The sequence below is a fragment of the Electrona antarctica genome (assembly GCF_951216825.1).
Source record: "Electrona antarctica genome assembly, chromosome: 12".
NCBI lineage: Eukaryota > Metazoa > Chordata > Actinopteri > Myctophiformes > Myctophidae > Electrona > Electrona antarctica.
This window is the reverse complement of record NC_136793.1, coordinates 14146182-14162066: the sequence shown is the minus strand read 5'-3', so window position 1 is coordinate 14162066 and position 15885 is coordinate 14146182. Positions and strand designations below refer to the sequence as shown.

Below are 15885 nucleotides of genomic sequence, written 5' to 3'. Positions count from 1 at the left end.
ACATATGTTTAATGTTTGTCTTTAGTTCAATGTTTGTTTTGTAAACGCCATTGACAATGAAGGGAACATGTACATAATGTGCCTCATTACATCATATTGTCTCTTTATTGTTAATGGCATTTAATGTTAATCGAAGGAGTGTCAACATCAAAGCTTGTACATTTGATTTGATTTAGCTCTTGAATCTTCTTTTTTTTCCTCTCCTTGCTCCTTTTTACACTCTCCCTTTTTTAATATTTGTATGTTTTCCTGTTGATATGATATGATATGATATGATATGATTATGATATAGTACTTTATTGTCAGTTCACACTGAAATGTGTCTTGCGACCCAGAAGCCAAGTATGCAGAACACATATACACACATTTGACATAACACAAAGAACAAGACAATTTACATACATAAAGACATGAAGACAAGAGCAATGTCCACTGCCTAGATTACCCCGTGGCTATACTACAACTCCTGATTAAGCCTCAAAGTCGACTTGTGGACAAAGGACCTCTTTAGTCTGACCTTATTGTATGCTGGTACACCATATCTCCTTAAGGAGATATGGTGTACCAAAATAGGTTTTACTCTAATATGTACCTGTACACAAGATGTAACAATAAAGTACAACATTAACTCTCTTGAACCTTAAGTTTATGTAGAGACTTGTAGGCTGCTACACCAAGGTGGTGACAGACAGTGTGATAGGGCAGGGTAGGGTGTGGGCTTTTAGAGGTGTTATGGATAATTATGTCACTATGTCCCCAGGGATGCTTCTTTATGTCTGATGTAATCTAATTCCTTTAACCACACCCTGCAGGGTGTGGCCAACTCTGATACTGTGTAACCCCTGAGTCTCTGTAGGATGGACAGACAGACAGACAGACAGACAGACAGACAGGCAGGCAGGCAGGCAGGCAGACAGACAGGCAGACAGGCAGGCAGGCAGGCAGGCAGGCAGGCAGGCAGGCAGGCAGGCAGGCAGGCAGGCAGGCCAGACAGACAGACAGACAGACAGAGACAGAGACAGACAGACAGACAGACAGACAGACAGACAGACAGACAGACAGACAGACAGACAAGACCAGACAGACAGACAGACAGACAGACAGACAGACAGACAGACAGACAGACAGACAGACAGACAGACAGACAGAGGGCCTAAGCACACTTTAGATTCCATGCGCGGACAGAAGAAGCTGTATTTTACGTCATTTCCGAGTTTATTGACAGCTGGTGGATGGAAAAGAAGCTCCACCCCCGCGGCTAACTGCCGCGGGGGTCGGGGGTCAGCTTCCTTTGTCCGCGCCTGTCCGCTAAAGTGTACCCACGGTGACTCAGGTCCATCTCAAACCTGTCTGTCTAGTTTCACACAATTAACTTTATTGCTGTGTGTGTGTGTGTGTGTGTGTGTGTGCGTGCGTGCGTGCGTGCGTGCGTGCGTGCGTGCGTGCGTGCGTGCGTGCGTGCGTGCGTGCGTGCGTGCGTGCGTGCGTGCGTGCGTGCGTGCGTGCGTGCGTGCGTGTAAACTTTGTGGAGCCCCTAAAGCCTGTGCGTTAAAGGACAACTTTAGTTTTTTTCAACCAAGGTTCATGTTTTAGGTTGTTATTAGAGAAAGTAAAATATGAGTATGTATGAGTGTTAATTTTTTTCATTTGCTGCTTTCTTTCGTTTTAGGGATTTTAGCTGTTTTTGACAGGGGGGCGGGAGCATTCGAGCATGGGGCTGTATTGTTTTACAAAATGTTATAGCGATTTCTTTTTTTATTATTTACTATAGACTCTATACTGAATGTGAAGGTAGCCTACTGGGGGGAAGCCACACTGTGTCATAGGCTCAATATCTAAGCACACTTTAGATTCCATGCGCGGACAGAAGAAGCTGTATTTTACGTAATTTCCGAGTTTTTAGACAGCTGGTGGATGGAAAAGAAGCTCCACCCCCGCGGTCGGGCGTCAGCTTCCTTTGTCCGCGCCTGTCCGCTAAAGTGTGCCCACGGTGACTCAGGTCCATCTCAAACCTGTCTGTCTAGTTTCACACAATTAACTTTATTGCTGTGTGTGTGTGTGTGCGTGTGTGTGTGTGTGTGTGTGTGTGTGTGTGTGTGTGTGTGTGTGCGTGCGTGCGTGCGTGCGTGCGTGTTAACTTTGTGGAGCCCCTAAAGCCTGTGCGTTAAAGGACAACTTTAGTTTTTTTCAACCAAGGTTCATGTTTTAGGTTGTTATTAGAGAAAGTAAAAGATGAGTATGTATGAGTGTTAATTTCTTTTCATTTGCTGCTTTCTTTCGTTTTAGGGATTTTAGCTGTTTTTGACAGGGGGGCGGGAGCATTCGAGCATGGGGCTGTATTGTTTTACAAAATGTTATAGCGATTTCTTTTTTTATTATTTACTATGGACTCTATACTGAATGTGAAGGTAGCCTACTGGGGGGAAGCCACACTGTGTGTCATAGGCTCAATATGTCAGTTTGACACATTCAGTAGATACCGTGATCTTTTGTGGCCAAATGTAATTTATTGGGGTCTAGTAGGACTTTAGCAAATAATAACAAAATAAATCGCTATAAAATGTTGTAAAATAATACATATTTAGCCCCATGTTCGAATGCCCCCGCCCCCCTGTCAGCTAAAATCCCTAAAACGCAAGAAAGCAGCAAATGAAAAAAAATTAACACTCACCTTTTACTTTCTCTAATAACAACCTAAAACATGAACCTTGGTTGAAAAAAACTAAAGTTGTCCTTTAAGCTATGGGGGAGCATATGAGGGAGCTATGGGGGAGTCTGAGCACTTTTACAGTGATCATCATGAGCTGTCTTAACATTGAAACAGTCATGACTCATGAGAGAAGAAAGTAGTACTTATAGGCTAAATGTATGACATAGGCCTATTTAAACTATGTTCTGTACATGCAGAAATAGCCTAATATGGTAGTAAAACTGCCACAGCCTGCAGGTGTGTGAAATAAACATAAGCATAAATACATCTTACTGAAATAAAATACAAAAATAAAATTATTTATTACTGAAACAAGTTTAACTGTTTCAGTAATAAATAATTTTCTAACAGGTTAGGTTCAACTTTAACCTCTGCTGCCATCTACTGAACAGTGTAGGTGTTGATTGGTGTTAAAGGGTAAGACCACTTTTGTAGAGGTATGGGTTGTGTGTTACCATGATGTAACTCCAAGTGTGGACAAGAAATATTTTTTTTCCCCAGTGATTGAAAATTGATAATTCAAAATATTTATAACTTTATAACTTACATTGTACTCTGAAACAGCTCTCAAAGTCACTCTTTTAATACATAAACAAACACAAACAACATTTATTCAGACATATAGAGCATCATCAAAACTCATACTGTTTTTTAATAATAAAAATGATAACTTCCTGTTGATTTTGCCATTTCTATCATAGATATTAAAAAAATTAGATGCCTCATTGGCCGCTGCAGTTTGTTGGAGCCGGGGCGGAACAATTTACACTGGGGGAGGAAGTACGCTGGAAGTGTGGAAGGCACGCTACGTCACGCTGCCACTCAAGTGATTACTGGCCAATCACAGCACATCTTTTCCGGGACTTATCAGACCCGAACATGCGCTCTGTGACGCACGCTCATGCTTCCGCGGTGCTTCGCAAGGAATCTCGGCCCGAGACTTTCCCAAGATTCTCGGGAAAGTTTTGCCCTCTTGAGCACATATACGCTCCAGAGCCGGAAAGGGCGTCTACCTTTATATGTGAGGCATTTGTAGAATGGGCCTCTGGTCAAATGTCAGTACTTTGTTAGCCTCGGTACCCAGGCTTTTATTTCCGTTCGCTACGGCTCAAAAAATGAAAGCCTGGGGGAACGTGAGACATTTCCTGGTCTAGGAGTGGGAGTGAACTCTTGAGTGATCTACAGTGCAGAGGGGTGTCGCTCTCAATATAGTGACAGTTTCTTCCGCTGTTTTCTACCAGGGGGGAGGGGCGGAGGGGGGCAGGGAGAGGGCTCTGATCGGTGAACCAATATTTCTCCAGCGCTTGCTCCATGCGTGCCCGCCCCTCTAGACCAGAAAGCACAGTGGCTGGGCCAGGCTAGTACTTTGTTAGTATCCACCACTGGTGTTATACATCTGATGAGCGGTCTGTTGCGTAGGAGCCGTGCGAGGGCGAGGGCGAGGGCGAGGCCGCACACTGTGAGAGAGCGTCCAGGGCAGCTTCCAGATCCTTCCACTGGTCAGTGGTCGGGGTCCATGCTGGTTGGCCCCCGGGGGCCCCCGAAGCTTCACACCTGAGGGAGGGGGGGTCATTTTGACATTTTACTTGACAATTAATGAACCAGCACAGAGTACAGTCACATTCGTCAATGGAACGGTGCCTGAGATTTATGCCTAATCTTATTAGAGTAGAATTTTGTAACAATTTTTAACAATATTTATCTGTGGAACCGAGTCAAACAAAATTGAATGCCTCAACTTCTACATTCCAAGTGCTTGTGAGGGTGGGGGGTTCCCAGTTAAAATATGATCATTTTGGGGGGGTCCCCCCAGTTCAAATATGATCATTTTGGGGGGGTCCCCCCAGTTCAAATATGATCATTTCGGGGGGGTCACAGCCTGAAAAGTTGAGAACCACTGCCTTAGAGCTTGTCAATCTGCTATTTCCAACAATTCTTGAAAAAGATGAAATTCATACAGGCGTACCTGCGGGTCCTGAATGCTTCATGTTCCAAATCATTATCAGAGTAATGTGGAAGTTGATCCGGTGCTGCTCCATGTTCCAAATCAGAGTAATGTGGAAGTTGATCCGGTGCTGCTCCATGTTCCAAATCAGAGTAATGTGGAAGTTGATCCGGTGCTGCTCCATGTTCCAAATCAGTGTAATGTGGAGGTTGATCCGGTGCGGAGGGGCTGGGGGGGCCGGGGGCCGGCAGGATGACTAAGGGAAGAATGACCTCTGGGTTGGATGTGAACTTCACTTTCAGACACACCTGCAGAAAAACAAAACAAAAAAACACTGATGGTTGATATAGTTCATTCGTTGGTCGGGTAGAAACCGAGAAATTATACTATTGTTAATATCCATCCATCCATCCATCCATCCATGCCGATGACACACAACTGTTTCTATCCTTCCCCCCTCTGCCACTCAGGTGGAAGAGCGCATCACTGCATGCCTGGCTGACAACTCACAGACAGTGGATGTCTTCCAACCACCTCAAGCTGAACCCAGACAAGACTGAGCTTCACTTCTTCCCAGCTAAGTTCTGCCCTATGCGGGAGCTAACTATTTCCGTAGACTTCCCATTACAATCAGAACTGCAGCCTCACTCCCAATCTTCCGCCGTAGTCTGAAAACCCACCTTCTCAGACTCCATCACGGCCCGTAGCACTTATACCCCCTTAGATAGCACGTTTGTAGACTTAGATTTGATACAGACTGCATTTGATAGACTTATAGCATGTTATGTAAACGTTACAGATGAGTGTGACAGATCCCATGGTTCCCCATGCAACCTTAGTCACATGTTTTTTGTACTGCCCCAAACTACGCTTATACTGGGAATCAATTTTTAAGGCCCTCTCCGAGGTGCTCGGAGCGGATATACAGCCATGTCCCCTACTGGCCAAATAACTATATATATAAAAAAAAAGACTTATAGCATGTTATGTAGACAGCACTAGAATTGCATTGTATGTAGTCACAGCACTTTATAGTACCGGTATATGTATAGCATAGTATAGTATATATACAGTTTATATGTATAGTTTCATTATATAGATATTCCACAGTTACGTTCTTAGCTTATGCATTTTTCATGATAACTACTTTTTATGTATATGATGTATTGCCATGCTTAATGTAAGTCGCTCTGGAGTAAGAGCGTAAAGCACCGCATTTGTCAGACATAACAACCAAAGAAGATCCTACTTTAAATGGGACCGTATGGGACGCGCGCACGTATCCTGGTGCTGGGGGTATGCAAGGCGTTGCCTAGCAACTGGGCCAGTGTTAAAAGTCGATTTTTGTCGAAACCGTTTCATATAAGAGTTATCTCGTACTTAGAAGACAACGGGTGTAGAGGGAAAGTACAATAAATCTCGTACTTCGCATAGAAAGAGTTAAGTATCAAACAAAATGATCAGATCTACTTGTGTGTGCCACTGTAGCATGGGGCCTGGTGGTTGTGTATTAGTGGGTGTAATGTAATCCAGTCACGCCCATATTTGTAAGGCATGGGATTCCTCTGAGGCCTACTGGGATTCCTCCCCTATTGTTCTATCCTATTCTCTGAACTGTGTGTGTGTGTGTGTGTGTGTGTGTGTGTGTGTGTGTGTGTGTGTGTGTGTGTGTGTGTGTGTGTGTGTGTGTGTGTGTGTGTGTGTGTGTGTGTGTGTGTGTGTGTGACTGTGCGTGCGTGCGGCGTGCGTGCGTGTGCATGCGTGTGCGTGCTTGCGTTTGTACGCAAAATGGGTCAGACCATTTAAAAGGAACCCGGCGGTTATTTGCAGCAGGGCCAATATTTGGAAATGTATACAGTATTTTACCTTCAGCCAGTATTCAACCTTAATAATCTTGCAGTTGAGAATGGACGGAGTGATTTGAGGGGGAATGGTGATGGTCCTGGTGACAGTCTGGTGAGTCTGGGCTGGGATGACGTCCCCCACCTCTTCCAGGACAGCCTGGATCTTGTGCCGGGTCTGGTGGTGCTGCACAAGGAAACTGTCCCCTCTGTACAGATGGTACAGTAGCCTGGTGTCACCGGAGGAGTCGTTACGAACGGAGGCCACCACGTCCATCCCCTCTCCTGCAATATACAGACCAGAGCTATAGGATACATTTATCACAACAGTCAAGTCAAATCTATTTATATAGCATATAGGCAGTGGTTCTCAAACATATTTTGGCTCAGGTCACCCCTGTAAATAACTTTTTCATCCATGGCACCGGCTTACCCCGGGATTACATTATCACCTTTTGTCATATTATTGGTACATAAACACGTAAATCTTTCCCCCCAAATATATGGTATATCAGAAGGAAAATTGTAGAGAATGTTTGTATATATTTGGGTAATAGCCACGCTCACAACACGTTTAGGCCCACAGAGGTGTTCAGTGAGGTGTCACAGCACACCTGTTCAAAAGGCACTGTGCATCAGGCATCAATGCCCAGCAGGAAATGGAATACCACCACCTATCTGATATGTAACTCCGTTTTACCAGGTATAGAGGGCCTAAGTGGTTAAACTGAAGTCAAAGTGACAATGATAAATTCCAAATATTATTAATTATTATGAGGCACCCCTGGACCCCAAGGACCACCCACTTCGAGAAACCCCGGTCTAGGGGATCGAATGCACCGTGATCAGGTGCATCCAGGTTTTGCCGAGCGTCGCTCCCTAAAGGCAGCTTCACCACAACAGCAACGCAAACAGCCAGCTTCCACTGCTGAGATCACCTTTTTCTGTCATCTGCAGAGATGCCTCTTGCAGAGCTGACATCTTGTCTGGAGCCAGGCCAGCTACTCTTGCGTGATTGACCAACTATTCAAAATTGAATATTCAAAGTCATGCGATACTGTAAGTGATGGAACAGCTTGCGCTCTCCAAAAAAGCTTTTAGTCCAGAAGACTCTCACCTTGGCAGTAGCCCATCTTGTCAATGTTGACGTTCATGGCCACTGAGCCTGAGGTGAGGAGCTTCATTTGCTTCTCTGTGGACCTTCGCTGTGGAGTCTGGAAGCAACCGCAGCACACAAAGTAATACAACCACAAAGCACACATTAATACAGCAATTTATTATCAACATCAACTTAGGGGTGGGCGATATGATGATAAATATCATCGAGATGATACAATGTCTCCATTATATGCCTTTTCAGAGATATTGTATATATTGTGATAACGTGAATTCACAGTTCTATAACTTAATTTATACTTCTGTAAAACGATGGTTTCATTCGCCAAACATAATAAATGTTTTGGTCTAAATGGTCTGTTACTCTTTTTTCTTTTAGTTTTTGTTACCTTGTACGTAGGTGGTTGTACTGTTAAGTAACTTGAAAAATAACCATAAAAACCAACATGAAAAAGAATTGTGATAATTGTGTGGATCGTGATACTGCTTGAAAAATAATTGTGATTTTTCCATATCGCCCACACCTACATGATCAACTTATTTTAACATATAGTAACATCAACATCTTATTATCTTATCAACTGAGACGGAAAGGAGGACAGGCATCAGGCGGTGTTGCACCTCAGCCAGCACATACCATCAGTTCGTGGATATTGCTGACCACGGCTTTAGGGACAAAGTTGAGTTTGGTCTTGGCATTGCTGTCCATTCTCATGGACCTGCTCAGGTTGGCTTCCAGGGCGTACACGATTTTACCAAATTGACCACGGAACGGTGGTGGCATGTCCCTAGTCGAAAGGATGAGAGCTATCAGTTATCTCATGTCAAATAAATTACAACTTAATCCACAGACCGTCCACTTAATATAGGAATGTACAGTATACATGCAATTAACACAGGGTGAGATGGGTGGGCCACGGACGCTTTCATTATTTTCAAATGGGCCTTGAACAATATTATTTTATTATATATGTATTAGTTTTTAAAGGAGCATTCAGTGATTTGAGTGATTTGGAAAACCACCCAGTCCGCCCCGGTAACAAAATGTGCACATGCATGCTCTACAGTGGGGGGAAGTGCAACAGGCCAACAGCATGTGCACCAAGGCCCGTCCCCACTTGATCATGATTGGAGGAAGGCCCCTCTCATCCTGATTGGATGAAGGCTTTGCCACCCGCCACCAAAACTGAAACTAGGGTTTTTTGACCCCAGGGGCTCACTGGGGACAGAGAGGAACTCCTTATATGGTCAGCACACTCTATAGTAGGGTGGATTATTCAGAAAAAAAGAAAAAATAAGTGATATTTGAATTAAGTAAAATCACTGAATATACCTTTAATTAATAAGACATGACAGACAGCTACATCAACAAGACACAACAACTAGAAAAGCAGTTACTGCAGTAACTGCATCGCTGAAAACCTGCAATGTATACCATATGTGTACAGTAGAAAATTCCCAGATCAAGTCCAGTCTATAGGTTTTAATGCGGGGTAAAGCAGGTCGTCCAATGATCCATGGGTCAGCGGTTCGAATCCCGGCTCCTCCTGTCTGCATGTCGAAGTGTCCTTGGACAAGACACTGAACCCCAAATTGCTCCCGATGTGCTGGTTGGTACCTTGCATGGCTTCCGCCGCAATCGGTGTATGAATGTGTGAATGTAATGCACAATCTATGTAAAGCACCTTGGATAAAGGCGCTATATAAATGCACCGTTTACCAGATAGCACCTCCATGTGAACCTAGAAAGATCTGACCCTTCGTCATGCAAAATCTTTTACAAAATAAAAATGTACAAAAAGAAAAATACAAGCTCAAATACGTGCATAAAGCTGAACATGTTGAAGTTTGAACTAGAGTTCAAGCACAAGTAGGCTATGTGGAAGTAGTCAGATGCCAAAGAAAATAGACTTTAGAGAACTATTGTGTGCTCGCTGGAGCGAGCCCACAAACACCAGACTATAATGCATATAAACGTGAGTAACCTATAATTGTAGGCAACAGAATACAACAGTTGGACACATAAACAACTGGGCCTGTATAAAGCAGAGCAGTCAGACAGCAGAGTCAAGATGACCCGTGATATTAAAAATCACACCTGTGTGCACTGAGTGGTGCAACTAACCCCCCCCCCCCCCCTCTCATTAGCAGGCAACAGTGCAGCACTATCTCTCTCTCTCTCTGTTTCTGGCACAACAGCACCACTTTTGCCCCTACTGGTACTCATAGTCACACACAAACATAGGTTAACACGGACATTGCTGTTCCTTGGAGTGGTTGCACCACTCAAAAAAGGATATATGTAGGCCTACCCGAATGATGCTAAACTGTGCTGTTTGTCCATGTAGCCTAGCTATCAGTGATACAAACTCATTAAGCGAGCCATCTAGTGAAACAAGGAACGATAGAATCTTCCACTCTGTTAAGATTATTCTCTTTGCTACAAGTGCACCAAGCGCAAGAGTCTGTTGTTGATCCATGCAGGTGCATGCAGCTGCATGCAGCTGTTGGCCTATGAGGTTGAGAACCATTGGTCTATACCTATGTGTCTATATGCACACTGGTCCACTGGAAGAGACTTACCGGTCAATAAACTGAAAGGTGAATGGATAGACGTGGCAGCCCGGGGCAACAACACTTTTATCTGGAAAACAATCAAACTGATTAGTATTATCATCAGTCTAGTGGAGACAAGTGGTTCTCAAAGTGAGGTACAGGGAACCACAAGGGTCCCAGAGGGGGTTCTAGGTGGTTCCCAGCTATGTAGGAACCAAATAGACCCCTTACAGGTCTATGGGTTGGGTCTATAAGTAACTCCTGTACAGAGAGGGTGTACAAATGGAACCAAATGGACCCTTATGGGTGTGTAACTATAGGGTTCCGTGGACTATAGGCTATACCACAATGGGGGCCCTTGAAATTAAAACATTTGAGAAGCACTGATCCCAGACATTATTAATCATTTCAGATTAATGAAACAAAACAGGTTACAATGTTGATGTTGGATTTCACTTCACTTACATGGTCTCCCACACTCATCCATCAATAGTAGCGCATATTGATCTTCTGAAGAAAAGGAAGCAATACAATTAATTCATATTTTAATGTGAATTAATATTATATTTTGATGCCTTTGGTGCTTTTATTCAAGTAACATTTTCAATGCAAGGTGTAATGGCAATCCTTCACCTTCCAAACTTTGTTGCACATTACTTCACAGGTGGTGGAAGTGATCGTACGCAGCAATGCACACAGAAGCGAAATGACAGATGGATGTCCAGTCGTAGAGCTCAGTTTGACTGTATTTATTGACAGAGTTGTACAGATGACATGAACATACCAGTGATAATATATAGCGATTATCCTGTTCTTTTGTTTGCTTCTGGCTGCTGGCTGGTAAGAATGGTGTGCTCCCACCATTCCCTGTGTCTAACCTGAATCACTGCACCTGAGTGCCCCCTAAATACACACCCAGTGCTGTCAAATCTAAAGCCTGCCACCAAGTGTTCTAAAATAGTATGCCAACCTAACAAATAATAAGTCACCATCCCAATGGCTCCTACACAAGGCTTTTACTTGTAAGTGTTTCTACATTGTATTTGTTACTTTTAAACCATGATACTCAACCCTTCAGGCCGCCCCATAATTAATTAACGTCGTGTGAACCAAAATCATGTGGGGACCCCCCTGCATGGGCCACGAACCACTGAATTAAACCATTCTGGTGTTCGTTCCAGACCTCCCAAAACAAACTGGTCAGGCTCCTATACTTGGCCTCACCCCCCGAACCCACCTCACCCCTGCCCACTTTGACAGGCTGGAATGGCTTATAGGGTCGACGACAGAGTACAGCATCTTGCAAATGGGTCTGGTCCACAAGATTCGATACACCACCAAGATACCCATGTACCTGTCTAAATACTTCCTTAATGTTAACGAAGTCCACACCCACAACACCAGAGGGAGTGCAACAAACCATGTACAACCCAGATTCGGCACAAACAAGGGACTCAATTATTTTCGCTCCTATGCCACCAAAATGTGGAACGCCCTACCAACAGTCATTAAGACATGTGAATCCCTTGACTCCTTCAAAACCGCTCTCAAAGGGCACCTACGGACGGCTGCAATTCGAAACTGGCCCCCATAAAATCTTAATTCCCCCCCACCGCCCCCCCTTTTACCCCTCACTGTATATGTTTCTTTTCCCTTTTTACTTAATTTTTACTTTTCCTTTATGATGAATTCCTGTTCTGTTTTTTGACTATATAGAAGTGTCTATCTGTACGTCTCTAAATGTTTTGATGAATTGAACATGGTGGACCCTCTTGTAAACAAGTGTAATGCTTAATTGGGTCGTCCACTCACAGTTAACAGTCTTTGTATTGAGTTTGTGCTTGAAATGTACTGTAATTCTGCAAACTGTTAATAAATATTTCAATCAATCAATAAATAATGCCATACCTTCCTTTGGCTTTCGGTCTCGAACATAAAAGTTCTTATAGAGTAAGTAATAGTCCGTAGCGAAGCATAAAGTGGTGCTCCTGCCCATCTTCTCTTCCCACTTGACGACAGATTTCCCCGTGAACATTATGCTCAGAGTCTCTATGCGAACCTCCTTGCCCACTTCCAGAACGATCTGACCCGTGAGAGTGTCTCCCCTGGTGAAAGTGTCGCTTTCATTCAAGCGATTGTGTTGGATCGTGAAGTTCTTGATTGTGCCCGGCATTTTGTTTTTATAAATCAAAGTTTTTTTCCCCCGGCTTCCTCCCAGAAGGAATCAATCTTTATCCTGTATCTCAACAACAACTTTATTTATAGTGGTGTGATCCCATAGCCCGAAGGAACAATGGCACGCTGTGATTGGTCAGTTGGTCAGGGGGGGCACCTGCCGGGGCGACAGGGTGGGCACCATTTGGGTTGGCACTGGGCAGACTGTCTGGGCACCCGTGGCAGCTTTACAAGACATTCTCTAAGGAGAGAATACCAGCACTCACGGACATGTCATTTGGTTTAAGGGACTTTATTATTTTATATTCGCACACCCGTGGCAGCTGCCAATAAAGACTCCAGAGACTAACAATAGAAATATGATATATATACAAATACATACATACATACATACATACATACATACATACATACATACATACACACACACACACACACACACACACACACACACACACACACACACACACACACACACACACACACACACACACACACACACACACACACACACACACACACACATACATACATACATACATACTTACATACATACCTATTAGTTACGTCATCAAGAATGGTGGTCCCTTATTGGCCGGTGGACAACACCAATATACCCAGCCAATCGCAGTACTTGCGGCTCTGCTTGTGCAAGTAATAAAAGTATAGTTGCACCGCTCAGTTCACACGGGTGTGATTTTTGGAAACATGTTGGTCCCTGGTACAAAATAGTTTCAGATGGGGGTCCATGCATGGCCAAAAACATATTCATCCGGGGGTCCTTGACGTGAAAAGGTTTGAGAACAACTGGAATACACAACAATAATACTAATAAGATTTTCAGTTAATTGGTTCAAATCAATTAATTCAAATGTCTTTATGAAAGTCATAATTCAAATGTAAGACATTTACATTATTTTACACATTAACAATAATCATGATAGTAATATTTGTCAGGTTGGGTGTGGTAGTGGGCTCTAGGAGTGGCCCTGCAGTGATCTGTACCAAAATGTAGCCAAATCAATGAGTGTCAAGACAATCATGGGGCTATTCTGGTCCAAAGATCATGGCCCTTGTCCATAATAGAAACACACATATTAACTAAAAGGAGACATTACTTATAGAATTGCTGCTCCATCAATTGTAAAGTGCCTTAACACCATTGTGCCCTAAGATGGGTCACTGGTGTGGTGACATTTATGGTTCCCATCATTGTACACTTTATGGCAACGCAGGCTTATCCTCTCTATCTGAGAGGCATAGTAAAGCATTGCTATCTGTTTATTTTTAAAGTCCTCTCTGGAATGCTCCCCCCTTAAATTTGTGAGTGACTTCCTGATGCTCAAGGTTCCTTTTGCTCAGACAGAACTATAGGCAAGGCAGCATTCTCTGTCGGTCCTCTATCAGCTTGGAATGATCTTAAAACTCAGATTACTTAATGCTTTTCAACATTTTTGTTCAGGACTGCTTTGTTTAATTATTTAATCTTTTTGGTTTTATCTGTTTTAGTTCTTTGAGTGTTTTCTGATTCATGTACTGCATGTGCTTATTTTGATGTTGGTGAATGTCATCTATGTTGTAATTTTTAATATCACGGATGACCCGACTGCTCTCTCTCTCTCTCTCTCTCTCTCTCTCTCTCTCTCTCTCTCTCTCTCTCTCTCTCTCTCTCTCTCTTCTTGGTGGGGCATTTCCCCGTTCCGTGCTCATGCCTAGAAGAACCATGTCGATTTCACACCGGCACTGCCAACATTGCCAACATTGCATGGACTGTTCCATGCACTGTGGGGAAACTTTTTTCACAGAGTAGATGTAATTTTCTGTGTTCTGGTGAATTTTGGGAGTTTGATACTTTTATCAGGCTTGCTTTACTATAACTTTGGAAATTGATGGGTACCTACAGTTTCAGCTAGGGATGTCCCGATACACTACGATACGCTAACGATCCGATCCCGATACCTCAATTTCTGTGTTAGCCGATACCGAATACCGATACCAGTGTCGTGATCTCATGTTGTGTTCATACTAGCTATATCTCGTGTTGTGTTTATAGCAGACTCATCACTCAAATGTGCACTTGCAGTTTGGGCAACTCCAAAGCAAACTCCTTGGTTAGACTGGCATATTCATCGATACCGATATGACCCGATATGACAAATAAGGGCCGATCCGATACTTTTCCCGATACCGATACAGTATCGGGACATCTCTAGTTTCAGCCATTAAAATGCATCTTACAGGAAAAGAGACAAGAGAGCTTTACAACAGAAATCCAACTAATTTAGGGCACTATTAAACTATAGGGCATTTGAACACTATGCCTGCCAATCACAATGTTGGACAGGGTCTCAATTTGTGGGACGCCTTAAAAGTCTTGCGTGGGTCTAGGGGTCCTCCCCCAGAAACATTTTAACATATCGTTGCTGTCGGGAGGAAACCTCCTAACTCCAATATTGAGTTTATTGTTTATTTTTTGCATAAATCAGTGCTATAATGCTATTGAATACCCTTTACGTCTGTGTGTTGCTTCGGACAAAACCTCTTCAAAATATAACGTTTTCTTCATTTCCTGAAAAATGTATATTTTTTATTTTGGAGGTTTCTTCCCGACAGCAGAGATAGGCTATGTTCCTGTGTTTCGGTGAATTTGGGGAGTTTGATACCAAATCCAGCCAGGATAAATTGATTGATTGAAATATTTATTAACAGTTTGCAGAATTACAGTACATTTGATTGATTGATTGATTGAAATATTTATTAACAGTTTGCAGAATTACAGTACATTTCAAGCACAAACTCAATACAAAGACTGTTAACTGTGAGTGGACGACCCAATTAAGCATTACACTTGTTTACAAGAGGGTCCACCTTGTTCAATTCATCAAAACATTTAGAGACGTACAAATACACACTTCTATATAGTCAAAGAACAGAACAGGAATTCATCATAAGGGAGGTAAAAAGGGAAAAGAAAAATATACAGTGAGGAGAAAAGGGGGTGGGCGGTGGGATTCAGATTTACGGAGGCCAGTTTCGAATTGCAGCCGTCCGTATGGTGCCCTTTGAGAGCGGTTTTGAAGGAGTCATGGGATTCGCATGTCTTAATGACTGTTGGTAGGGCGTTCCACATTTTGGTGGCATAGGAGCGAAAATAATTTAGTCCCTTGTTTTTGCCGAATCTGGGTTGTACATGGTTCATTGCACTTCCTCTGGTGTTGTGGGTGTGGACTTCGTTAACATTAAGGAAGTAATGTACCACCAAGGTACATGGGTATCTTGGTGGTGTATCGAATCTTGTGGACCAGACCCATTGCAAGATGCTGTACTCTGTCGTCAACCCTAAGCCATTCCAGCCTGTCAAAGTGGGCAGGGGTGAGGTGGGTTCGGGGGGTGAGGCCAAGTAGGAGCCTGACCAGTTTGTTTTGGGAAGTCTGGAGCCTTGTTTTAAGGGCCTTTGAGGTGCTGTGGTACCGAGGTGCATGCATAGTCAAAGAAACCTTGTACGAGGACTCCAAGGTCTTCAAGGTGTTTTTGTTGACCAG

General features: G+C 43.3%; 1 protein-coding gene across 3 annotated transcripts; it reads right to left on the bottom strand.

The window, feature by feature from the left end:
• Positions 1 to 3277: 3277 nt before the first annotated feature.
• Positions 3278 to 12390, bottom strand: LOC306934117 (arrestin domain-containing protein 3-like). Of its 3 annotated transcripts, none has more exons than XM_079516596.1 (8): positions 12077 to 12390; positions 10634 to 10678; positions 10196 to 10256; positions 8250 to 8400; positions 7614 to 7710; positions 6522 to 6781; positions 4677 to 4963; positions 3278 to 4264 (listed from the first exon to the last, which is right to left on the bottom strand). In XM_079516596.1, exons 1-8 carry the CDS (start codon positions 12339 to 12341, stop codon positions 4099 to 4101), a joined length of 1332 nt encoding a protein of 443 aa, XP_079372722.1. In that variant the 5' UTR covers positions 12342 to 12390; the 3' UTR covers positions 3278 to 4098. The 3 variants fall into 3 exon arrangements, with proteins under 3 accessions (XP_079372722.1, XP_079372723.1, XP_079372724.1); XM_079516597.1 differs by lacking the exon at positions 12077 to 12390 and adding an exon at positions 10953 to 11040; XM_079516598.1 differs by lacking the exon at positions 12077 to 12390 and adding an exon at positions 10802 to 10885.
• Positions 12391 to 15885: the final 3495 nt, after the last annotated feature.

Coding starts and splice junctions, on each gene's coding strand:
- LOC306934117 (XM_079516596.1), bottom strand. CDS start 12,341: ATGCCGGGCACAATCAAGAACTTCACGATCCAACACAATCGCTTGAAT. Junction 7,711..8,249: donor GCAATATCCACGAACTGATG/GTATGTGCTGGC, acceptor GGTTGCTTCCAG/ACTCCACAGCGAAGGTCCAC. Junction 4,964..6,521: donor AGGTTGAATACTGGCTGAAG/GTAAAATACTGT, acceptor GTTTTTCTGCAG/GTGTGTCTGAAAGTGAAGTT.